An 18,247-nucleotide genomic window follows, 5' to 3' on the forward strand; every position below is an offset into this window, starting at 1 on the left:
ATTTCCCATAAATTAGCATATGTCAGTTGTCCAGTATAGCATGGATGACAGGACATAGTATTCATGTAATGCCATTACAAGTATCTCATACTAACCGGGTCTATTACAGTTTACCTTCTGACACCAAAAAAAAAGCTAATTTTCATTGAAGCTCCAGTCACTTCATATTTAAAAGCCTGTGAACCACGGCACATCAGAGGGAGCAGCCATATGGCTCGGATCAAAACCTCCCCTCGACTGAAAAGAAAACTCTGCTAATTAAACGCTTCCCGATTAATTCAGCCACTCTAATTAGACGGGAATTTATTCCACATCAATATTTCACCGTGTCAGCAGAAACTCCGCCTTGGCCACGAGATAATGGAGAATACAGCTTCTTTTCACCAGCACGTCCCATCCCACCACACACACACACACACACACACACACACACACACACACTAGAAATGTGAGTGCACACACATACACACATGCACGGCCGGCCCACTCGTTTAATCATTTGTCTTTTCACACTGATGAGTTATTTTCCCTGGTGACCGACTTTGAGGGATGCGGTAATGCAAGCGATGAGAAGTCAAAAGTTGATTCAGTATTTAAAGCCTGGACTGTCAATGAGGATCCTCCAAAAATAAGATGCACATTCGGAGTGACTGACAACATGAAATTAAGAATAGTTTGATTCAAAAATAAAGTTATAAATATTCTAAACATCCCTTTAGCTTGCAAAATAATCCTAGTTTTGAGAATGAAATCGTTGGCATTTTATAGATTGGCTTTTCTCTCCTATTTAGTTTGAACAAAACTAATATGTTAAAAGTGTATTTGCAGAAGCTGAATACACACGAGTTGCTAAAACATATTTTCTTAATTACATTTTTCTGAGACCCACTGAATGTCTTTGACAGAATTCCAACAGCTGTTATTCCTGAGATGCTGGAGGCCCACACAATTAAACCTTAATGAGTTTGGGCTTATTTCATTTAGGGGGGAAAAAGACTGTCGGGTGAAGCTGATCCCCGGGTTTATTTAAGACGTCTTTCAAGTTTCAACTTCACCGTGTGTGGCACTGCCTTTGACTTATTTTAAAGTGAGCATGTACGCATTTATTTGTCAGCTGAATGAGGTGAAAACATCTTCTCAAATGGCACAATAAGCCCTCCGCCATCTTGTCAATGCCAGTTGCATAAAGAGGCGCAGGTGTAAAATGTGTCCGTGCACTAGTTCTTGACGCTGAATATATAGCAGGGATGTGTTTAGTGCCCTGTTAATCATGGCTCTGTCTGTGTGAGAACTTTATTGGTGAGTAAAACTTTTATTTTATGAGCTCTTTTTACGGGCTACACAACCAGAAAGGAGGAGGCTAAAGTCAGAAAGGCTATAACAGAAGTTTGGTAATGAGGAAAAACTCCATCCCGTCACTGAGGAAATATCTTTATTTTATTCCGTAGCCGAGGTCTTGTGTTAGTTTCTGTTTGACGTTTGATGCTTTCAATGCACTCAGGAAATGTTCCCGTTGTTTCCTCTGGTACATTTCAAGAGTTGGTTTTATGTGTTGATGCCTTGTCAACTACAAAAGGTAATTGGAGCCAGTTGTCAAAATATGTTTTTACAGTTCTAACAGACGGCTTTTGTGAATGCCTTTTCAATTTTTTAATAAAACTGTACATGCATTCATTTTGACGTGGAGGTATGTTTTTACAATAATGCTGTGGCATGGATATATGGTCACTACTGTCATCTTACTCTCTCAACGCTACAAACTCCCAAATATGAAACTTCAGCCGAGACTGAAAGCCGTTTAGATGCCCTTCATTTCCTTAAAAAATGACACTGCAACAACAAAACAATTGAACAATATAATTCAACATAAGTAAAAAAAAAGTTTTTACTGTTAGCAAACCATTAAGAGATAATAAATAGCCTGGGACTAATTATTAATGGTGCTTAAATGTATGTTGTTGCACACATTTGCATATATTGTAATATGTATTTGTTAATGATAATCAAATTATTTATTAACCTTTATATTTAAAAAACTATGTTTGTATAACAGCCTTAACATTGCATATATAGGTGGTTAATAATTAGACTGTACACTGTCTATAAACAATATTTAGATGACTATTGCATACATACATCATGCAAAATTATTAATAAATACTTTGTAAAGCATCTTTAAACATAATTTAAAACAATAGTTAACACTTTGTTAAAGTGTTAATAACAACTTTCTAAAGCATCTATAAACATTGTTTATATTATTTAGTCTAGTGAATATAGATTAACACATTTTGTAATCAACAAATATGTATTATACCTTAATAGTATCAGTTATAACATTAATAGTATTTAGTAAACAAATGATTACTTCATTATTAACAGTTAACTAAAGTTTGACTATCATACCATTCATTAATAATGGTTAAAGTGTTACCCAATTATCTGATCTCTAAAATTATTGTTTCCATTCTATTCTTGTCAAGTAAACCTACTATCACTTGGACTTTGAGATCATTTATTTCATGCAGAAGGTGACCTCACTGACAGGAAAGCATGGAAATGAAGCAGGAAAGTGTCAGAGTGAGAAAGAACAGAGGAGATAAACGGCAAAGGGAGGGAGCAGCAAAGAAGAGGAAAACGCACACAAGAGGAAAGCAAGTGGGAGTCCTGTTATCGATCAAGCACCAACCACTCAGTCAGCCCACTAACGGCACATTCAAAGGCTGCTGTGAGAACCATTTTAAACAAAGGAGATAATTAACCGAGCCCTTGGGCAGCGGTGCAGGGGAACGGAAACACAAGCGTGCGGCACACAACCACTTCAGCTTCATGAGCAGCGCTGGAACCTGTGAGCCACTCAGAGGGGCAGTCTGCTGGCGACCTTTGAGGGCACTCATGTGCACATCATGTGCCATGGTCAATTGTACGGGAGGAGCTAGTTTAACTTACGTACAATATTACATAATTGTAAATGTTGTATTATTTTATTTCCACTTTAAAAACACACCAGCAAATATACAACATGAAAATGTGAAATACTTACCTGTGGAAATTGCATGTTTGGGGCTTTTATTGTGAAATGTAACAACCAAAAGAGTGGATCTGAACTGTGCTGACTTTGTCAAGATTGAAAGTAGTAATAAAGTTTGCTATCTTGGCTCAGACTACGAAGCATCCGGGTTGTTGTTCTACTGACATAAATATAACTGACCCTGTCCGGCACAACGGTGCGAAATGTAGCTTCTTTTTTTTGTCGGTGTAACATATACGTACAAAAAAACAGTAAAAAAAAAATACATTGGCGTACGAATTAATCGTAAGAAGAAGAAAAAAATGCCCCCTGGTGTTTGAAGGCCTTATGATTACATGAATGTTTTGTAATAAATTAATTCCCGCTCGGTTGTCACTGACATGAATAGCTCTTCCACATATCGATGAGTGATTCATATTTTCCATAAAAATCTACATATGTTCAGCCAGGAAGACAAACAGTTATCATCTTCTTTCCTCTATAATACACTATTGTAAAACATCACGTTGTGTTGCAGCATGATTGTAAATAAATTACTTTAAGCATTAATTGAAGCAGCTAGTTGCTGTAGCGTTTGCTTTGATGCTTACTGTCATTTCCCCCGCAGTTCATTTCAGCTGAAGATCAGTTCCCCTGAGTTGATTGGAGGGTTTATTCAGATCACCTGTTGCTCAGCACCTGAGAGACCAGCTGCTAATTAATGAATTGAGAGCAGCTTGGTGCCTTTCCCCTCTCTGCCAATCAGGGCGTGACGACGCCCTTTCTTTAGGGGTTAAGAGAGGCGGGACAATTGCAAAGTCCAAGAAAGTATCCTGTCACTTCAGTGCTGAAGTGTTTATGGGCTGGATAATGTGTCATAATATGTCATGTCAAAATGCTGTTGGTTTAGAGTACTGTTTTTATTTTCCTGATCTTCTGCTCCATTATAAACCACCCAGACCTCTCAGGTCTGCTTTCTGTCCTAGAAGTGGGGGAGCAGTGTTCATTTTCATGTCATATTTCTGGCACAAACTTCCAGAAAGCTTCAGGTCATCTGCAACGCGCTTCTTCTGAATTGTGATGGAAAAATTCTGTTTACCGTTTCCTTTTATTGAATCAGTTCTTTTATTCTTTGTCTTTTCCCTTATCTTTTATTTAATCAGTCGGTCTCTAATGACTATTTGGATTTCCTTTTTTAATGCTGTGTTTCTTATACACTTTTGTCTTTTCGGCTTTTGATGTTTTATTTAGAGCGCTTTTGAATTGCCTTGCCGCTGAATAAAAAAACTCTCCTTTCCTCTTCTGTGTAGATTTCCCGTCTTTGTTCATGTGTCTTTGCTTCACTTTCCTCGCTTGCTCCCCAGGACATTCAGTCCAGTGTTGTCAGAGTCTGTGTCATGTTGTTTGACTGGTGACCTATCGGGAGTGTTTATTTTTATTTATTGCATTATTTACGCTATCATTGCCCGCTTGGACTGACTCTTGCCCTCCACATGGATGAAAAGCAGTACTTGAGAGAGTGGATGTATGGAAAGCCTGACAGAACAAAATGGCAGCACCATTACCATCGCGCTGCTCCGCACCGGAGGATGAGTCATCGCACTCGTCTCATTCCCTGATGACGGGGGCTCGGAGTCTGCCGGTGAACAAAGCCAACATGTCGGTCTCGAAGTGACGAATGGCACATCTGCACACACACACTGCAGCTGTAATTCATGTTGCAGAGCTGAGAAGACGATGACCAGCTGAATAGTTGGAGGGATTCTTAATAGCTCCATGGTGCTATTTAATTCTGAGAGGACAGCTCATTCATGTTTTATGGCCTTTACTTCTTTCGGAGGATGTCCTCCTTTCTTGGCTCTAAAAGTCTTACAAGGATGGGATGGTTTATGTGCATGATGGCCAGAGACATGTCCCCTCAATTATAGATGCCTTTGACTTCAGTTCTCCCCACATGGGAGGGGCTTGAGACAAAAAAGACAAAATCACAGCGAGGAGATGCCGGCCAGCAGCACCATAAGCACTTTAGCAACTCAAGCGTGCATTAGCAAATTGTAACTGAGATAATTCATTACGACTATGTTGATGCATTGTGAGAAAATGACACTTGACTAAATATTAAATCCAGCTTTGATATTCAGTCATTGTCGTAGGAACACAAATGAATAGCTTTAATTAGCCTCCTGTACAAGTTTTCACTCTTATCCCGTTCATCTATCTTGAACAAATTGTTTCCGATTGATCGTTTTCTAAATGTGTCCCAATGCATGCTGCCATACTGTGCATATCATACTCAGTTTGATTATTAGTATTCAACATACCTTTGTGTGAATAAACAACTGTATGTATCTTTTCGGATGCACTGAACTGTAATCAACGTGTGTGTGTGTGTGTGTATATAATGTGTGTGTGTATATGTATGTATATATTACTTCTGACGTTACACAGATGTTCGCCATTGTCTGTTATGAACATTGTCGGCACTACAGCATTGCATTGTGGGATATTTATGCGGGCATAGTGTCACATGTTTGCATTATGTATTGTATAATGTGCAATTTGTGTACTATTGGCTTCAGACTCACTAAAAAACCTCACGTACTGTTTTAGCGTATGCCAAATGGCATTTTAAAAATATGGATTTTCAGACGCAGGTTTTTTTTTTGGTTCTTTGGCACCGTGTGTGTGCATGACATCAGCTGACGGGAAGTAAGCTGTTGCTCGGGGGTCCATGTTTGGGATTCTGTCAACGGTCCATAAAGCTTGATCATTTCAAGTGAAAGATTTAAGGAATGATTCGGGTTTTTCTGTGTCGTAAAAAGATTGTAATTTCTGTGATTTAAACAATATTTGTCACATCTGAATAACGTTTTTATTTTTACAACATGACGTATAAGAGCACCAGATAAATAGTCATCTTGAACAACAGGGATACTTTTGTTTTTATTTGCCAACTGACTCTTTTAACCAAAGTTCAATTACATTTTTAGGATGTCGCAGGCTTTCCAGTGGGCAAACGTGCACGTACCAGGGCTCTTGCACACCTGGGGCATAATTGTTAGTAATTACACACCTGTGTTTACACTGCAATGACCTGCCAACATGCCTGCTGTGAAACGCACCTCTTGTTCATGAAATCCACGGCACAACTGTACACTGCAGGGTACCAACTGCAGCCATTCAAGGCGCCAAGGATCATCTCTCATCACCATGCAACAAAGGGTTGCGTTGCCGAATGCAATTGTTGCTCATTTGCTTCAAACAACGAAGCAAACCACAAGTGTATTCCAGTGCATTTTTTTTCGTAACTTATATCTGCATGAAAGCAAACGGCAGCAGCGGAAAACAATTCGTCTCGAGGTCCACGTCCCCGCGAATGAATCCCCACGCTTCCTTGACCGGTGCGGAGTGATTTCTGTCGTATGCCACGAGTGCTCTGAGGAAAAGGGTCAGAGAGACAACAAATTAAGGCAAAAATGGAGCCAAACTTGTGGGAGCTGCTGGCATGACCGTGCACTGCCGTTGTCGTCGCAATTTATGGAAAACCTGGATTTAATAAACTCATTACGTGTGCAACTTTTTTATAGGTTTGTCCCCCGTTCAAGCCTACTTTTACACACCCAATTGTAGTGAAAGCATTCATGAGGAGGACCTCCTGCTCTTTCTTTTCCCTAGACGGCGGGAAAGAAGGGCTTGTTACAACCACAGGGAGATCAAAGTAGTAAAAGCGGTGTGGCTGGGAAACCAACTTTGGCCAACAAGGGAGGATTATGTGTGTTTGAAATTAAGCTGCCCTGTGGACTGTACCGCGCCGCTCACCCTCTCTCGGCCTAATATCCATTCACCCCACTTGCTGGATGATTCATTGCGAACAGCAATTACCTATAGACCAGCACAACGGTGGCATCCGGGTTAGCAACGCGGCCTCATTTAATGATAGTGGTGTCATTAATAATAAAAAACCAGTGGTTCTAGTAAAAAGGAGCTCTGTTGTCTTTTGGTCTGGGGGAATAAAAGCCTTGTTTCTTGACTTCACTGGGCCCTGCACCAATAAATAATGTATACGCCAATATAAGCCTGTTGTAGTTTTTCCCTGTTCTACAGAGTGATGATCTGTTAAAAGGTCAACATAACTGGTGATGATTGGATGCCTTTTTTTTTCTCCTGATGATGATGATGATGCATGTTATCTAATTTGGTGATAGTGGGACCAGGTGTGCTCCATTGTTGTTTTTTGCAACGAGTGAATGGAAAAGTGACCATATTTGGAATGGCTGCGGAGGACGCTGTAATAGAGACAATGGGTCAACATCCAAAGTCTCTTCATTACATGCACGTTTCCATGTCTTGGTCCTTTTTCACCGGGGACGCATGGAGAGACTTAAGGAAACCCTGCGAGGAAAGAGGGATTAAATAAATGGGTTTTTAGAAAAGTCAGACATCCTTTCTTAATCACATGAAGCAACGTTCGTTTCCTATGATGGCGGCCGCCAATCTCGGCCGTCGGTCGGCTTTAAGAGCTGGAGAGAGTTTTGATGGAGTTTAGTTTGTGTCAACACGTATGAAATGTACTAATATTAATAAAAGCAAATCGGAGCAGCAGTGTTTTTTTTATGTTCAAAATCAGAAACCGTTTATTTGCCAGGAATGTTGACACAAACAAGAGAATGTTGTGTCCTGTTTACACAGGATTGATTTCTACTGGCAGATTGTGTCCGTCTTATTTATTCCTTGTTTGCGTCTATTTATAGATATTCTGATAGTAAAGTCATTAAATGATCCAGATTGTGGTTTCTTTTGAACCTGGAAAGTATACATTAGGCTAAAAGTTTCACTCAGGAAGGATCAGCCTCACGTGACTGAATGACGCTAAATGATGTGTAACGGCTTTCTTGCTGAGATACACAGACTCTCCAGCTCTCTCTGACTTTAATTGTATCCATAAAATAAGTTATTGGGGGGGAAATAACAGATCATAAAATGACTAATCTTTCTAATAAATGAAGGAAGTTGTTTGTGGTCCTTTTTGTTGCTCAGACCCACAATGAACATATTGTTAAACCAGATGGTGAATCAGAAAACGTGTATATAAAACTTGACTGATACAGAGTGAAGTACCGCGGAAATGACAAATAAAAGTCTTGGAATGTGCCCACTGTGTACAGATCTGTCACAGTGGTAGCCACACCCAAAAGCCTGCTTTATGGTCTATTTGCCTTTTTTAAATGGAGCAATAATTAACTAAATTAACATAATTTAGGTATTGAGAAAGACTTCTTGCGATTGAGACTACACACACGTTTACTGAGAGAATAAATCAAGAGGGAAGTCATTTTCTCAGACTTCCATAAAACGCCTCATGATGGTCAGTAGAAATGATGCACGTTTACGGCGCTTCTCTTTTCTCAAACTGGAAGTTGCCCGCCTGGTTTACACCATTTTAACTGACCCCTGTGCTATCCTGAACAGATGGTATGTTCCATTTTTAGGTGAGACTGAGAAGGTACTTATGCCAGTCATTGGTCTGTAGAAGGAGAACAAGGGTGGCAGCATTTCTAGTTGTTGAGATGGATGGAGGGTGTCATACGCTGTACACACATAGAGCCCCTTGAGGCAAATTTCTGATATTGGGCTGTTCGGCTAAAACTGACGTGACTTGACATTAACCATGCCGTGTGCTCTGTGACCAGAGCAGAATGCCTTCAAGGAGTATTTGTCATTTTAATTAATAAGTGGCCATCATCGCGGACGTTTGTCAAATGAGCCGTTCACATGAATATTTGATAAAAAATGCCTGTAAATTATACCCTTGATGCTGACATTGAGTCACTGTTAGTGGTATCTCTCTTGCTTATTAGTGTAAGTGCATCATCCAGCAGCAGTTAGCTGACACGTTGGCACGTTTAGAAAAGGTTTGTTCGAAGAATTAGTTTGATATATTATGAAGAAGTCTTTTCATAGTACAGAGATAAAAGATTATTGTTTTTATTAAAGACTAACGCAGACATAGATCACTTACTGTAGTTAAAGGTCAGCAGAATGTGAAATACATGGGATACTGAGGGATAAAGGTTAATTAGAAGTCTCACTGTCACAAAAGCTTTGTTGCATTTTTATTTATATATATTACCATGAACAAATCCTCCCTTGACCCAAGTTCACAAGCATGTGAAGGCAGTTATGTCTTTTGATAGCGGTTTATTCAGTAGTCTTTATAAGTATATATTCTAATATCAAATTTAAGAGGGCATGTCATGAAATTCTTTCGGTGCTTTTGCTTACATTTAGGCATCTGGAGTGACTACCAACCCACAAACTAGTAAAGTGTTTCAGACAAGGTGACTATACGGGTATATTCAGACAGTATGAGAAAACTAATGTGTTTTTTAAGCATGAAAACATGTTCTCTCAGAAATCTAAAACACAAGTATGAACCTGGAAATAAGCATGTGTCCCCTTTTTAAGCATAAAATAGACACCGCTACAAAGAAGTATTTATATTTTTGACATTCTCATTGTAATTTTTGGGATCCAGAATTAGGCACCAGTGTCTAGAGGCTATAACATAGCATCTTTGAAACCCATGTAACAATTCTATTCATCTATTTCCACAACCGCCTGTTTCCTCGACATTTCACTAAACCGGTGTGCAGCGTAGATGCTGCAGAGCCTCTGATCCAAGATACCACCAGCGGCATCTTCCCTCCATTTCCCTTTCTTTCTTTTTTTGTGCTCACTAATAAAGTGCGGGAAATCTCCCCAGCTCACAGGGGGACAGGGGATCCGACCTCCTTGCGAGTAGCAAGGGAGGCTCCAGCAGGGCATCCCCTTCCAAAGCCCGAGCAAAAAGGAGCACAACGAGGGGTCAGACACCCTGTGATGGATGTGCAGACTGAGTCAGACTGCACAAATGCTGCCTCTGTGTTCTTGGAGGCTGATGGAGTTTTACATTCTTGCTGAGAGCATGTACGAGTCCACGGGTATTGCTTACCAACTCGGCGGCCAGAAAATGTAACGGCAACGGACAGCATTCACTTACTGCAACTGAACGACGTGGTTTGATACAAGGTCTGGAAAAACAACTAAAACGTAGCATTTACACAGATAATCGGACCACGCACTAGAGCGAGGAAGGCAACGAAAACCTACAAAAGAGTTTTTGAGGTGGTGCTCAAGGCAGTCAGCAGACGGGTGGAGTTGGTTCTGGAGCGTAAGGACTAAGAATGTGTCATACATGCGGTTGTCCTCGAGGATCGCTGGCCTTGTATGCCATGAATCACAACGTCCTGGTTCTTTCGCTGCATGTCACGCAGCTTTCTCACCACATTTCCTGTCTCTCTTCACTTGAATAAAAAAAAATGCAAAAGCACACACTCTTCCGCCCCAGTAGTCATTGAACAGATCCACTGAATGGTATTAACAACTCAGTATTGGGTTTAACTAAAAACATCTAGACCGTGATCAAGCACTGCTTTTCTGAGGGAAGTCAAAAGAGCAATCGAGTAGTATAAATGAGAAAAGATTGGTGTTTTATTTTTTTTTATATAAAACATTTTAAACACCGGCTGTCATACAGGTATCTGTTGTCGGTTTTCATGTGTTCATTTTCTTGTTTGAAAAATATGATTTCCCACTATGTATTGTTTCATTCCCAATAAAAAAACAAAAAAACACCATAATGCTCATCCTCACTATGCAACAGCAATATGTCTTTGCAGGATTTGGGTGTTCATAATCCTGCAGCCAGCAAGATAATCAACTTTGATTATCTGCTGCCACCTACTGCCAAGAGGCTTTAGTACAGCCGGAATGTATCGGTGAATATTATGAAAATTGAAAAGCAAAATGGTAAATTCACAGCAAAAAAAACAAGGTAAGCTGTTTTGTTTTTGTTCAGGTTTATCTAGGTGGAAATTTCAATATTTCTTTAACATAAGAGTTCAATATTGGATTAATTAAAACTTTAACAATTATTATGATGCTGAACTTTAAACATCTTCTTGGGCCCTTTAATATATAACCGTTACGCACGGGAAACTCATCACAACTGGAAGAAAAGACATCCAAGCACAGACTGCATGAAGAATATGCCTGTGAGCACATAATCTGACCCAAAATAATGAAGTAAAGTATTGAGGAGGAGGTGCCATCCTGATCGTGTGGGCTACTGTCAACTGTGAAAGTCAAAGTGTGAATTTGTGGCCAAATTGTTGCATAAATAGTCAGACGAGTGTCTATAATGTGACTCCCTGGTTAACAAATGCCCATCTTCAGGTTGAGTCCCAAAAATATTTATTCTTAAAATATAATTTAGGATATCCTATGAAGTCATGTTTGAAGATGTGGCCACATACTATAAGAAGTAATTGTTTGTAAAACAATTAAATTCTAGCGGCAGAATATTATTTCCACAAAAGGTACTCTGTTTTTAAAGCTTTAGGATGAAAGCCTTGCAATTCTTTATGCAGGAAACAGGACTTTCCTGCATAGTGAAAGGACTCCTGTGTCTGTCATGAGTGAAACTACCGGACCTGAAAAACTGGCATAACCCACAACCAAACTACCGTCATACACGACAACGTGTTGCCACCCTTTGTGTTTCCTAAACTGGTTCAGTGAGCGAGCCAGCACTAGATAAGAGCATGTTTCTATTTTAGTTGGTGCCGTCTGAGATCCTTCGGTAGGTCTACTAACAGGTAAATCAGACATTTTTAAATAAACCGGCTAGACATGCTGTTGTATTGTATTTCATTATATTATCAATATATATTACATGACAATGCCCTACCATTATTTGGTGCATGCACTGCCCTCTGATGGGGCAAATGATGCATACCAGGAAATGATGGATCATGCAACAGTCACCTGTGCTGCTGCGTAGTGGGAAACATAAATGGGCAGGACACACATCCTGATAGACATGTTTCTCTGTGCAGGACTTATCAAATAAAGAGCAATCTCCAACGACTTAAGGTATGAACATATATTTTAACAATCATATCAGGAACAAAATGCAAATGTGTATTTGGCAGGTGATATTAAAAAACACATTGATTAGATAGTAGATGAAAACGGTGAAATGCAGGCTGAAACCTCTAAAAAGAGCTCAACTTGTTTTTTGAAAGAGTCAAGTGTTGAAAATGTTTATTAAAGGACAGTATCTCTTTAAATTTTTAACAGTTGGCTCGAACAAGGAAGTCACGCTCCAGGAGTCGAGAGTCCGGCAAGTAAGAAATTTAAACTTGTATTTGACATAAAAAACACCCACATAACATACATTTTATATAATGATTGGTGTCAGAATGATGACATTGTATTAAACTACACATGTGTCCGTTTGAAACTAAGATAAGGTCAGTAGGGCAACATCTATTTTGCTAATCTAATTTGCTACTGGTAAACTGCCCCAGCCGGAGAGGAAGGCATGGTTTGTCTTATGTGTCCACATATTAGTGATGCATGTAAAAGCAGGCGGTTTTTTTATATTGCTAATTTGCATTTACCTGCGGAACTACTTTTGCACAACTTCGGTTTCAGCCGGGCGTAGATTTCGGACCGAAGTGCTTTTAATTTGAAAAATAAAAGTTATACCGGAAGTTGTCTCTATTCTGCCGTTGGCGGAAGACGGTCGTAATGTTTTGTATCGCGTAGTTAGCAGCGGTCCGTAGCTACAGTAGTAGCTCGTGTAAATGCTGCGGTTTATTTTTTATTTTGTTCTTCTTTCTCCGCCATCATGAACAGGGCGCAGCTGAAGCGGTCCGGTATCTTGAGGATGGCTCTAGCCGGCTCGGAGACGATGGACCCGGACGGACCCAATGGAGACACCTTCGTACTCAAAGCTGTCAAAATAGGAGCCGTGGTCGCGCTGTACTGGTTCGTCTCCATCACGATGGTGTTCCTCAACAACTACCTGCTGGACAACCGGGACCTGGACGCGCCGCTGCTAGTCACCTTCTACCAGTGCGTGGTGACGGTGGTGCTGTGCTGGCTCATGCAGCTGCTGTCCCGGATGTGCCCGGGACTCATCGACTTCCCCGCGGTCCGCTTCGACCTGAAGACGTCCCGGGAGGTGCTGCCGCTGTCGGTCGTGTTCATCGGCATGATCACCTTCAACAACCTGTGCCTGAAGCACGTGGGCGTGGCCTTCTACACGGTCGGCCGGTCGCTTAGCACCGTGTTCAACGTGCTGCTGTCCTACGTCATCCTGAAGCAAACCACGTCGCTGCAAGCCGTCCTGTGCTGTGGGATCATACTGGGTACGGTGGCCTTTTCTCTGTACCCGGAAGTGAACCGTAACGCAGTGTTTTCTCTTATTGTGTGCATTATTTATTTACAGACTTTGCATGTGGAAGTTTTCTTTGAAAGTTAGCTGAAATGGGTCAAAGGTTAAAATTGAAATGCAGGTGTCATTGTATCATCGTTGAACACCTCCTTTCCAAACAGAGGTGTGGACTCCAGTCACGTGACCTGGACTCGAGTCAGACCGGACTGGAAGGCTTGAACAATATTTTAGGAACCTGTCTTTAGGGATTTGGTAGCATTCAGAACATGTGAGGTATGTTTTGGGAGTAAGATGGCATTCCTGATCATCCTCAACATGTCAGATCGGCTCGAGCAGCAAGTTCTGCCACACCAAACTCAGAAATGTTATACAAATGCTATGGAACTGGCTTTGTGCACTCATTGTCATGATAACATAGAACAAATGCAGCTTTTGTGGCAGGCGGGGTCCCAACAGTTTCAGTGAATAGAAGCGGAAAACAAATTGTGTTAGTTATCAAAACATTTAGATTAATTTTTGCAGCCCTTTTTTTTTCTCGGTGATCTCACAGTCCTGCATGTGTCCGTGCTTCTCAGGTGGATTCTGGCTCGGCGTGGACCAGGAAGGCATGACGGGTTCCCTCTCCTGGACAGGCGTCTTCTTCGGTGTGTTGGCCAGCGCCTGCGTCTCTCTGAACGCCATCTTCACCAAGAAGGTGATGCCGGCGGTGGACGGAAACATCTGGAAGCTGTCCTACTACAACAACGTCAACGCCTGCGTCCTGTTCCTGCCGCTCGTGGTTATGTCCGGAGACCTGGGCCGCCTCGCCGGCTTCAGCCGCCTCGGTGACCTCGGGTTCTGGGGCATGATGACGCTCGGCGGCGCGTTCGGCTTCGCCATCGGCTACGTCACGGGCCTGCAGATCAAGTTCACCAGCCCGCTCACGCACAACGTGTCGGGGACGGCGAAGGCCTGCGCGCAGACCGTCATCGCGGTGGTGTACAACTCGTCCAGTAAGAGCCTGCTGTGGTGGACCAGCAACATGATGGTGCTCGGAGGCTCGTCGGCCTACACCTGGGTAAAGAGTCGAGAAATGAAGAAGGCGCCACACAGAAACCCTCCGGACTCCGCCAAGGAGAAACTGCTGCCGGCGGAGAAAGACGACACAGGAGTGTAACTTTTTTTTTTTTTTTTTTTTAAACTTGCAACTTTCAAACTTTTATATCTTTTATGTGGCGGGAAAATGTGAAATAATGCAACATTTGGCACGTGGCTGATCGGGGATTTGAAGTGATGCAGATGTGGAATCGATTTTAATAGTCATGGTTTTATACAGTTTTATTTGAGGCCTGAAGGAATTTGTGTATATATATTTTATTTAAAGCTATTCACATGCATTTGGGGCCTTTTTTTTTCATTTGCTTTAACTGAGAAATGTAATAATGTGTCTTATATGGTCGAAAGTGTTTTTATTCATAGGGAGTGTATATTCACTCCTATTGGGGTTATTGAAGTTGTATAGCGACAAGTGACTTTTTAAAAATTATTAATTATGATTCCATAAATTGTATTAGTGGGTTTTGTGAAACATACACGTGTATGTTCCTTTAAGAATTTCATGGACTGCTTTTCTCAAATGTGAACAAAGCCCGCATTGTCAACTGTTGCAGCGTTAATCATGTGCATTATTTGCTCCAGCGCATCGCAGCATCGTTTTTTTTAAAATTGTAAACCCAGACGAAGGCGTCGGGCGAATGAACATATATTTGCATTTGAAGTGCACCGTCCCGTGGGTTTGTGTCTTCATGGCGCGGCAGTTGAAGTCTTTGTTTGTACGCGACCTTCACTTTTCACCTGTGACACGTGACCGGTCGCCTCTCTACTGACACTTCACACACGGCATTAAAGGTGCGGCACAATTCAGCTGTTTGTACGTCTTCTCATTCACACATTGTGGTTTCAATTAAAAGATTCATGAAAATACATTTAAATGTCGCGGCACTCTAAGTCAAATAAAACAAATTATTGTTTAAATACTTTTAATTTTTTTATTGAAATAAATGAAGAGTTTTACGAGTGTGGTAATGAGATGTGTTCATTTAACTGAATAAAACAAATTAATAGTAATAGACCAGATATTGCTGTCATAAAATATGTCAAATTAAATGATCGGCTGTAATGTTTTTCATTTCTATCGTTTAGTTTAATTACAATCTTTGTTATTAAAATATGTCTACGCTGTTATTTGTAAAGCCGAGCATGTGCGTTCCTGTCTCACCGTGACAAAAACAATCTTCCTCCGAAAAGTCGACCAGGAGCTTCAGAATTAGTTTTGGGGCAACATATTAGATTTGGTGAGATGCAACAGCAGCCACATTTCAACATGATCAACATTAGATGATTGGCCTTTTAGAGAAAAATGTTTCTCATTTTTATTAAATATTTTAAAGCAGCCGTGCTTTCCTCTTTTAACATAATATAACAGCTTAATATCTATCCCCGTAATTCCCGCTCATTTAAGATCTGTGTGGGTTTGCTTGGTTATTGTCAGCGTTGATGGAGGTTAGTGGATGTTGGAGTCTCTGGGCTCCAGAAGGAATATTTCTCTGGTGGCTAAAAATAGCTGACGGGGCACCATGGGCAAATGACTTGTACCCAAAAAAAAAAAACACACTGGTCTCTGATGTCAAGAACTAATTTCAACAGTGAATGTGGCCTTGTGGCTCCAGGGAAACGTGTATAACTGTCACAACGTCATTTTGTTTTTTTGGGGGGCACTTGGGGGTTCGCAAAACCAGCTGTAAATGCCACCCTGATAAAGTATCACCTCTTTAAGAAGTTGATGTGATAATGTGCCTATTTGGAGCAACATTAACTTTCATTTAGAGTCGTGTTTCTGGCCACCAGAGGAACCACAAGTCCAGTGTCCGCCCTTCTTTTTAAGCTCCATTTTGGTCTCCACCAATTCCCTTTTAAGCAATACAATATTGCATTTCATTTTGAAAAGGCTATTTCTTCAATGTGATTTTTAAAATGTGACGACAGTCTATCAGCCACACTGCCGTGTATGTTCAGGGTGGATTATAATAGTGGGCTCAAAAGTGTGGGACTTCAGCAAAAATATGATGTGTATATTAGACTGTCAGGATGAAAGCATGACCTGGTGATTATTTCTAAAGTGGTTCCAATTGAATGAGGTAATATACTTGAAGTCTCGACTTTGTACGAGCACCTGCGGCACTAATTGCAGCTCATTTTCTCTGACACATCTGTAATTATCACATTTCATCCCATTCCTCCTACATGTTTGCTCAAAGTCGAGCTGGACAGATGTTCATACCGATAAAGCTGAGAGCTTGGAAAGGAAAGTCAAACATCTATCAACGTCATGACTTGTCTTCTCCTTGCGGAAATAGGCAATAATACATTATATTATATTGGTCTTAAAAGCGCTTGTCTCGAAGGCTGTGTGTTTTTTGTTTTTTATAAATGGACTTTGTTAGATGGCTGAAATAAGGTCTGTGGTTAACACGCTTTTAAGAGACGTCTGACGTTGTTTATACAACATAAAATACGTCAGCAGATATCTCTCTCGGCAATGTTGAAGCTTTTACGTGTCTTGCAAAAGGAGGTTGTTAACAACTTCTAAAGATTGCATTTAAAAAATGGCAAGTGTTCTTTTTTTAAGATGATCTTGCCCAACAAAAGATGTCTGTATCATTAACTATTGTCTTCCACAAAGTGTGTTTTCTGCAATAAACCAAAATCCAATGAAATCCTAAAAAAGATACATCATCCCTGCAGCGCTCTATTCTCTGCTCTTCGGGATGACATCACCAAATATATGGACATGGAAAATAGTTGATTACTGCTGTATTAATACTAAACTCTGTATGGAGAACCTTTAAGAACATGAGGTTATACTGTCACTAGTATGAACTCAATATAGAGATATGCTGCCCTCTAGTGGTCAAAACATAACTAAAGCTTAACAAGAAAAGTCCAGGAGTGAAGCCTTTGATTATTTGCTCAAGGCCTGAGGCTTATTAACAAGAAAGGACTTCTCTGTCCTGTGAAAACATGCGTTACCAAAGCATCAACCTTTTCCTGAACTAATAAAAACAGCTGGTTATAAAACAGAGTTGCGGTTTATTTAGGCGCTACAGCAGGAGACATGTCTCAACTCGGAAAGGAATACTTGATCCTTCCAAGTTTTACATTTTCTGAAACAATTCAGCATCACCATATTTAGAGATTGCCATTGATGTCATATAAGATAAGTAAGATATTATACATCATTATTCATATTTGTGTATACGAACGATGAACCCGAAAAGAACAAAAGCGATTGCGTAACTAACGAGCCAATCACTTCCTACAAATGTACATTTTAGAATTCCACACTCACACTTTTGATATTTATCGGGGAGGGGGGGAGAATATCAGATAATGCTCATCAAACCACATTCGAGGTCGTCTGATCTGCTCACAGCCTGATGTCATGCAGAAGATGACGAGGCGACTCGGTAACATGGAAACTCCCGGGCTAATGGAAAGGCAACCTTGGCCGTGAAATGGGCCGTGACGATCCTGTCAGCCTCGTTGCTCGCGGCAAATCTATGTAGCCTGACATCATAAACATTTCACAGAGAGGGGACATCTGTTATCCATCTTCCAAGCAGTTGGGAAATTGTCATGTCCAGCGTGACAGCTGGTGTATGACGAAGCGTCGACAAAACATATTTGGCTCGGTGCACCTGCAGATATTTGTGTGCGTGTGTGTGTTTTTTTCCACAACTCTTTTTGGAGAGGAAAAAAACAAGTCTAACTTGCAGCTGTAGTGAGATTCCCTTCTGTTCTTTCCTTGAAACCTTTCAGCAAACTGACAGATGGAATTTCTTTTTTCCCCCTCCTTCATCACTCTTCACTGTTTTCCTCATTAGCATGTCTTTACTCCCCTCAAATGCACTTTCCAT

At 40.8% G+C, this 18,247-nt stretch overlaps 1 protein-coding gene across 2 annotated transcripts; it reads left to right on the forward strand.

The window, feature by feature from the left end:
- Positions 1-11,919: 11,919 nt before the first annotated feature.
- Positions 11,920-15,194, forward strand: slc35c1 (solute carrier family 35 member C1; the record flags this gene model as incomplete). Of its 2 annotated transcripts, XM_079217031.1 has the most annotated exons (4): positions 11,920-11,983; positions 12,191-12,237; positions 12,752-13,266; positions 13,868-15,194. In XM_079217031.1, 2 exons carry the CDS (start codon positions 12,783-12,785, stop codon positions 14,446-14,448), a joined length of 1,065 nt encoding a protein of 354 aa, XP_079073157.1. In that variant the 3' UTR covers positions 14,449-15,194. The 2 variants fall into 2 exon arrangements, with proteins under 2 accessions (XP_079073157.1, XP_079073156.1); XM_079217030.1 differs by lacking the exons at positions 11,920-11,983; positions 12,191-12,237 and having other exon boundaries at positions 12,744-13,266.
- Between the last annotated feature and the right edge of the window lie 3,053 nt (positions 15,195-18,247).

This window comes from Taurulus bubalis (genome assembly GCF_910589615.1).
Source record: "Taurulus bubalis genome assembly, chromosome: 4".
Classification (NCBI taxonomy): domain Eukaryota; kingdom Metazoa; phylum Chordata; class Actinopteri; order Perciformes; family Cottidae; genus Taurulus; species Taurulus bubalis.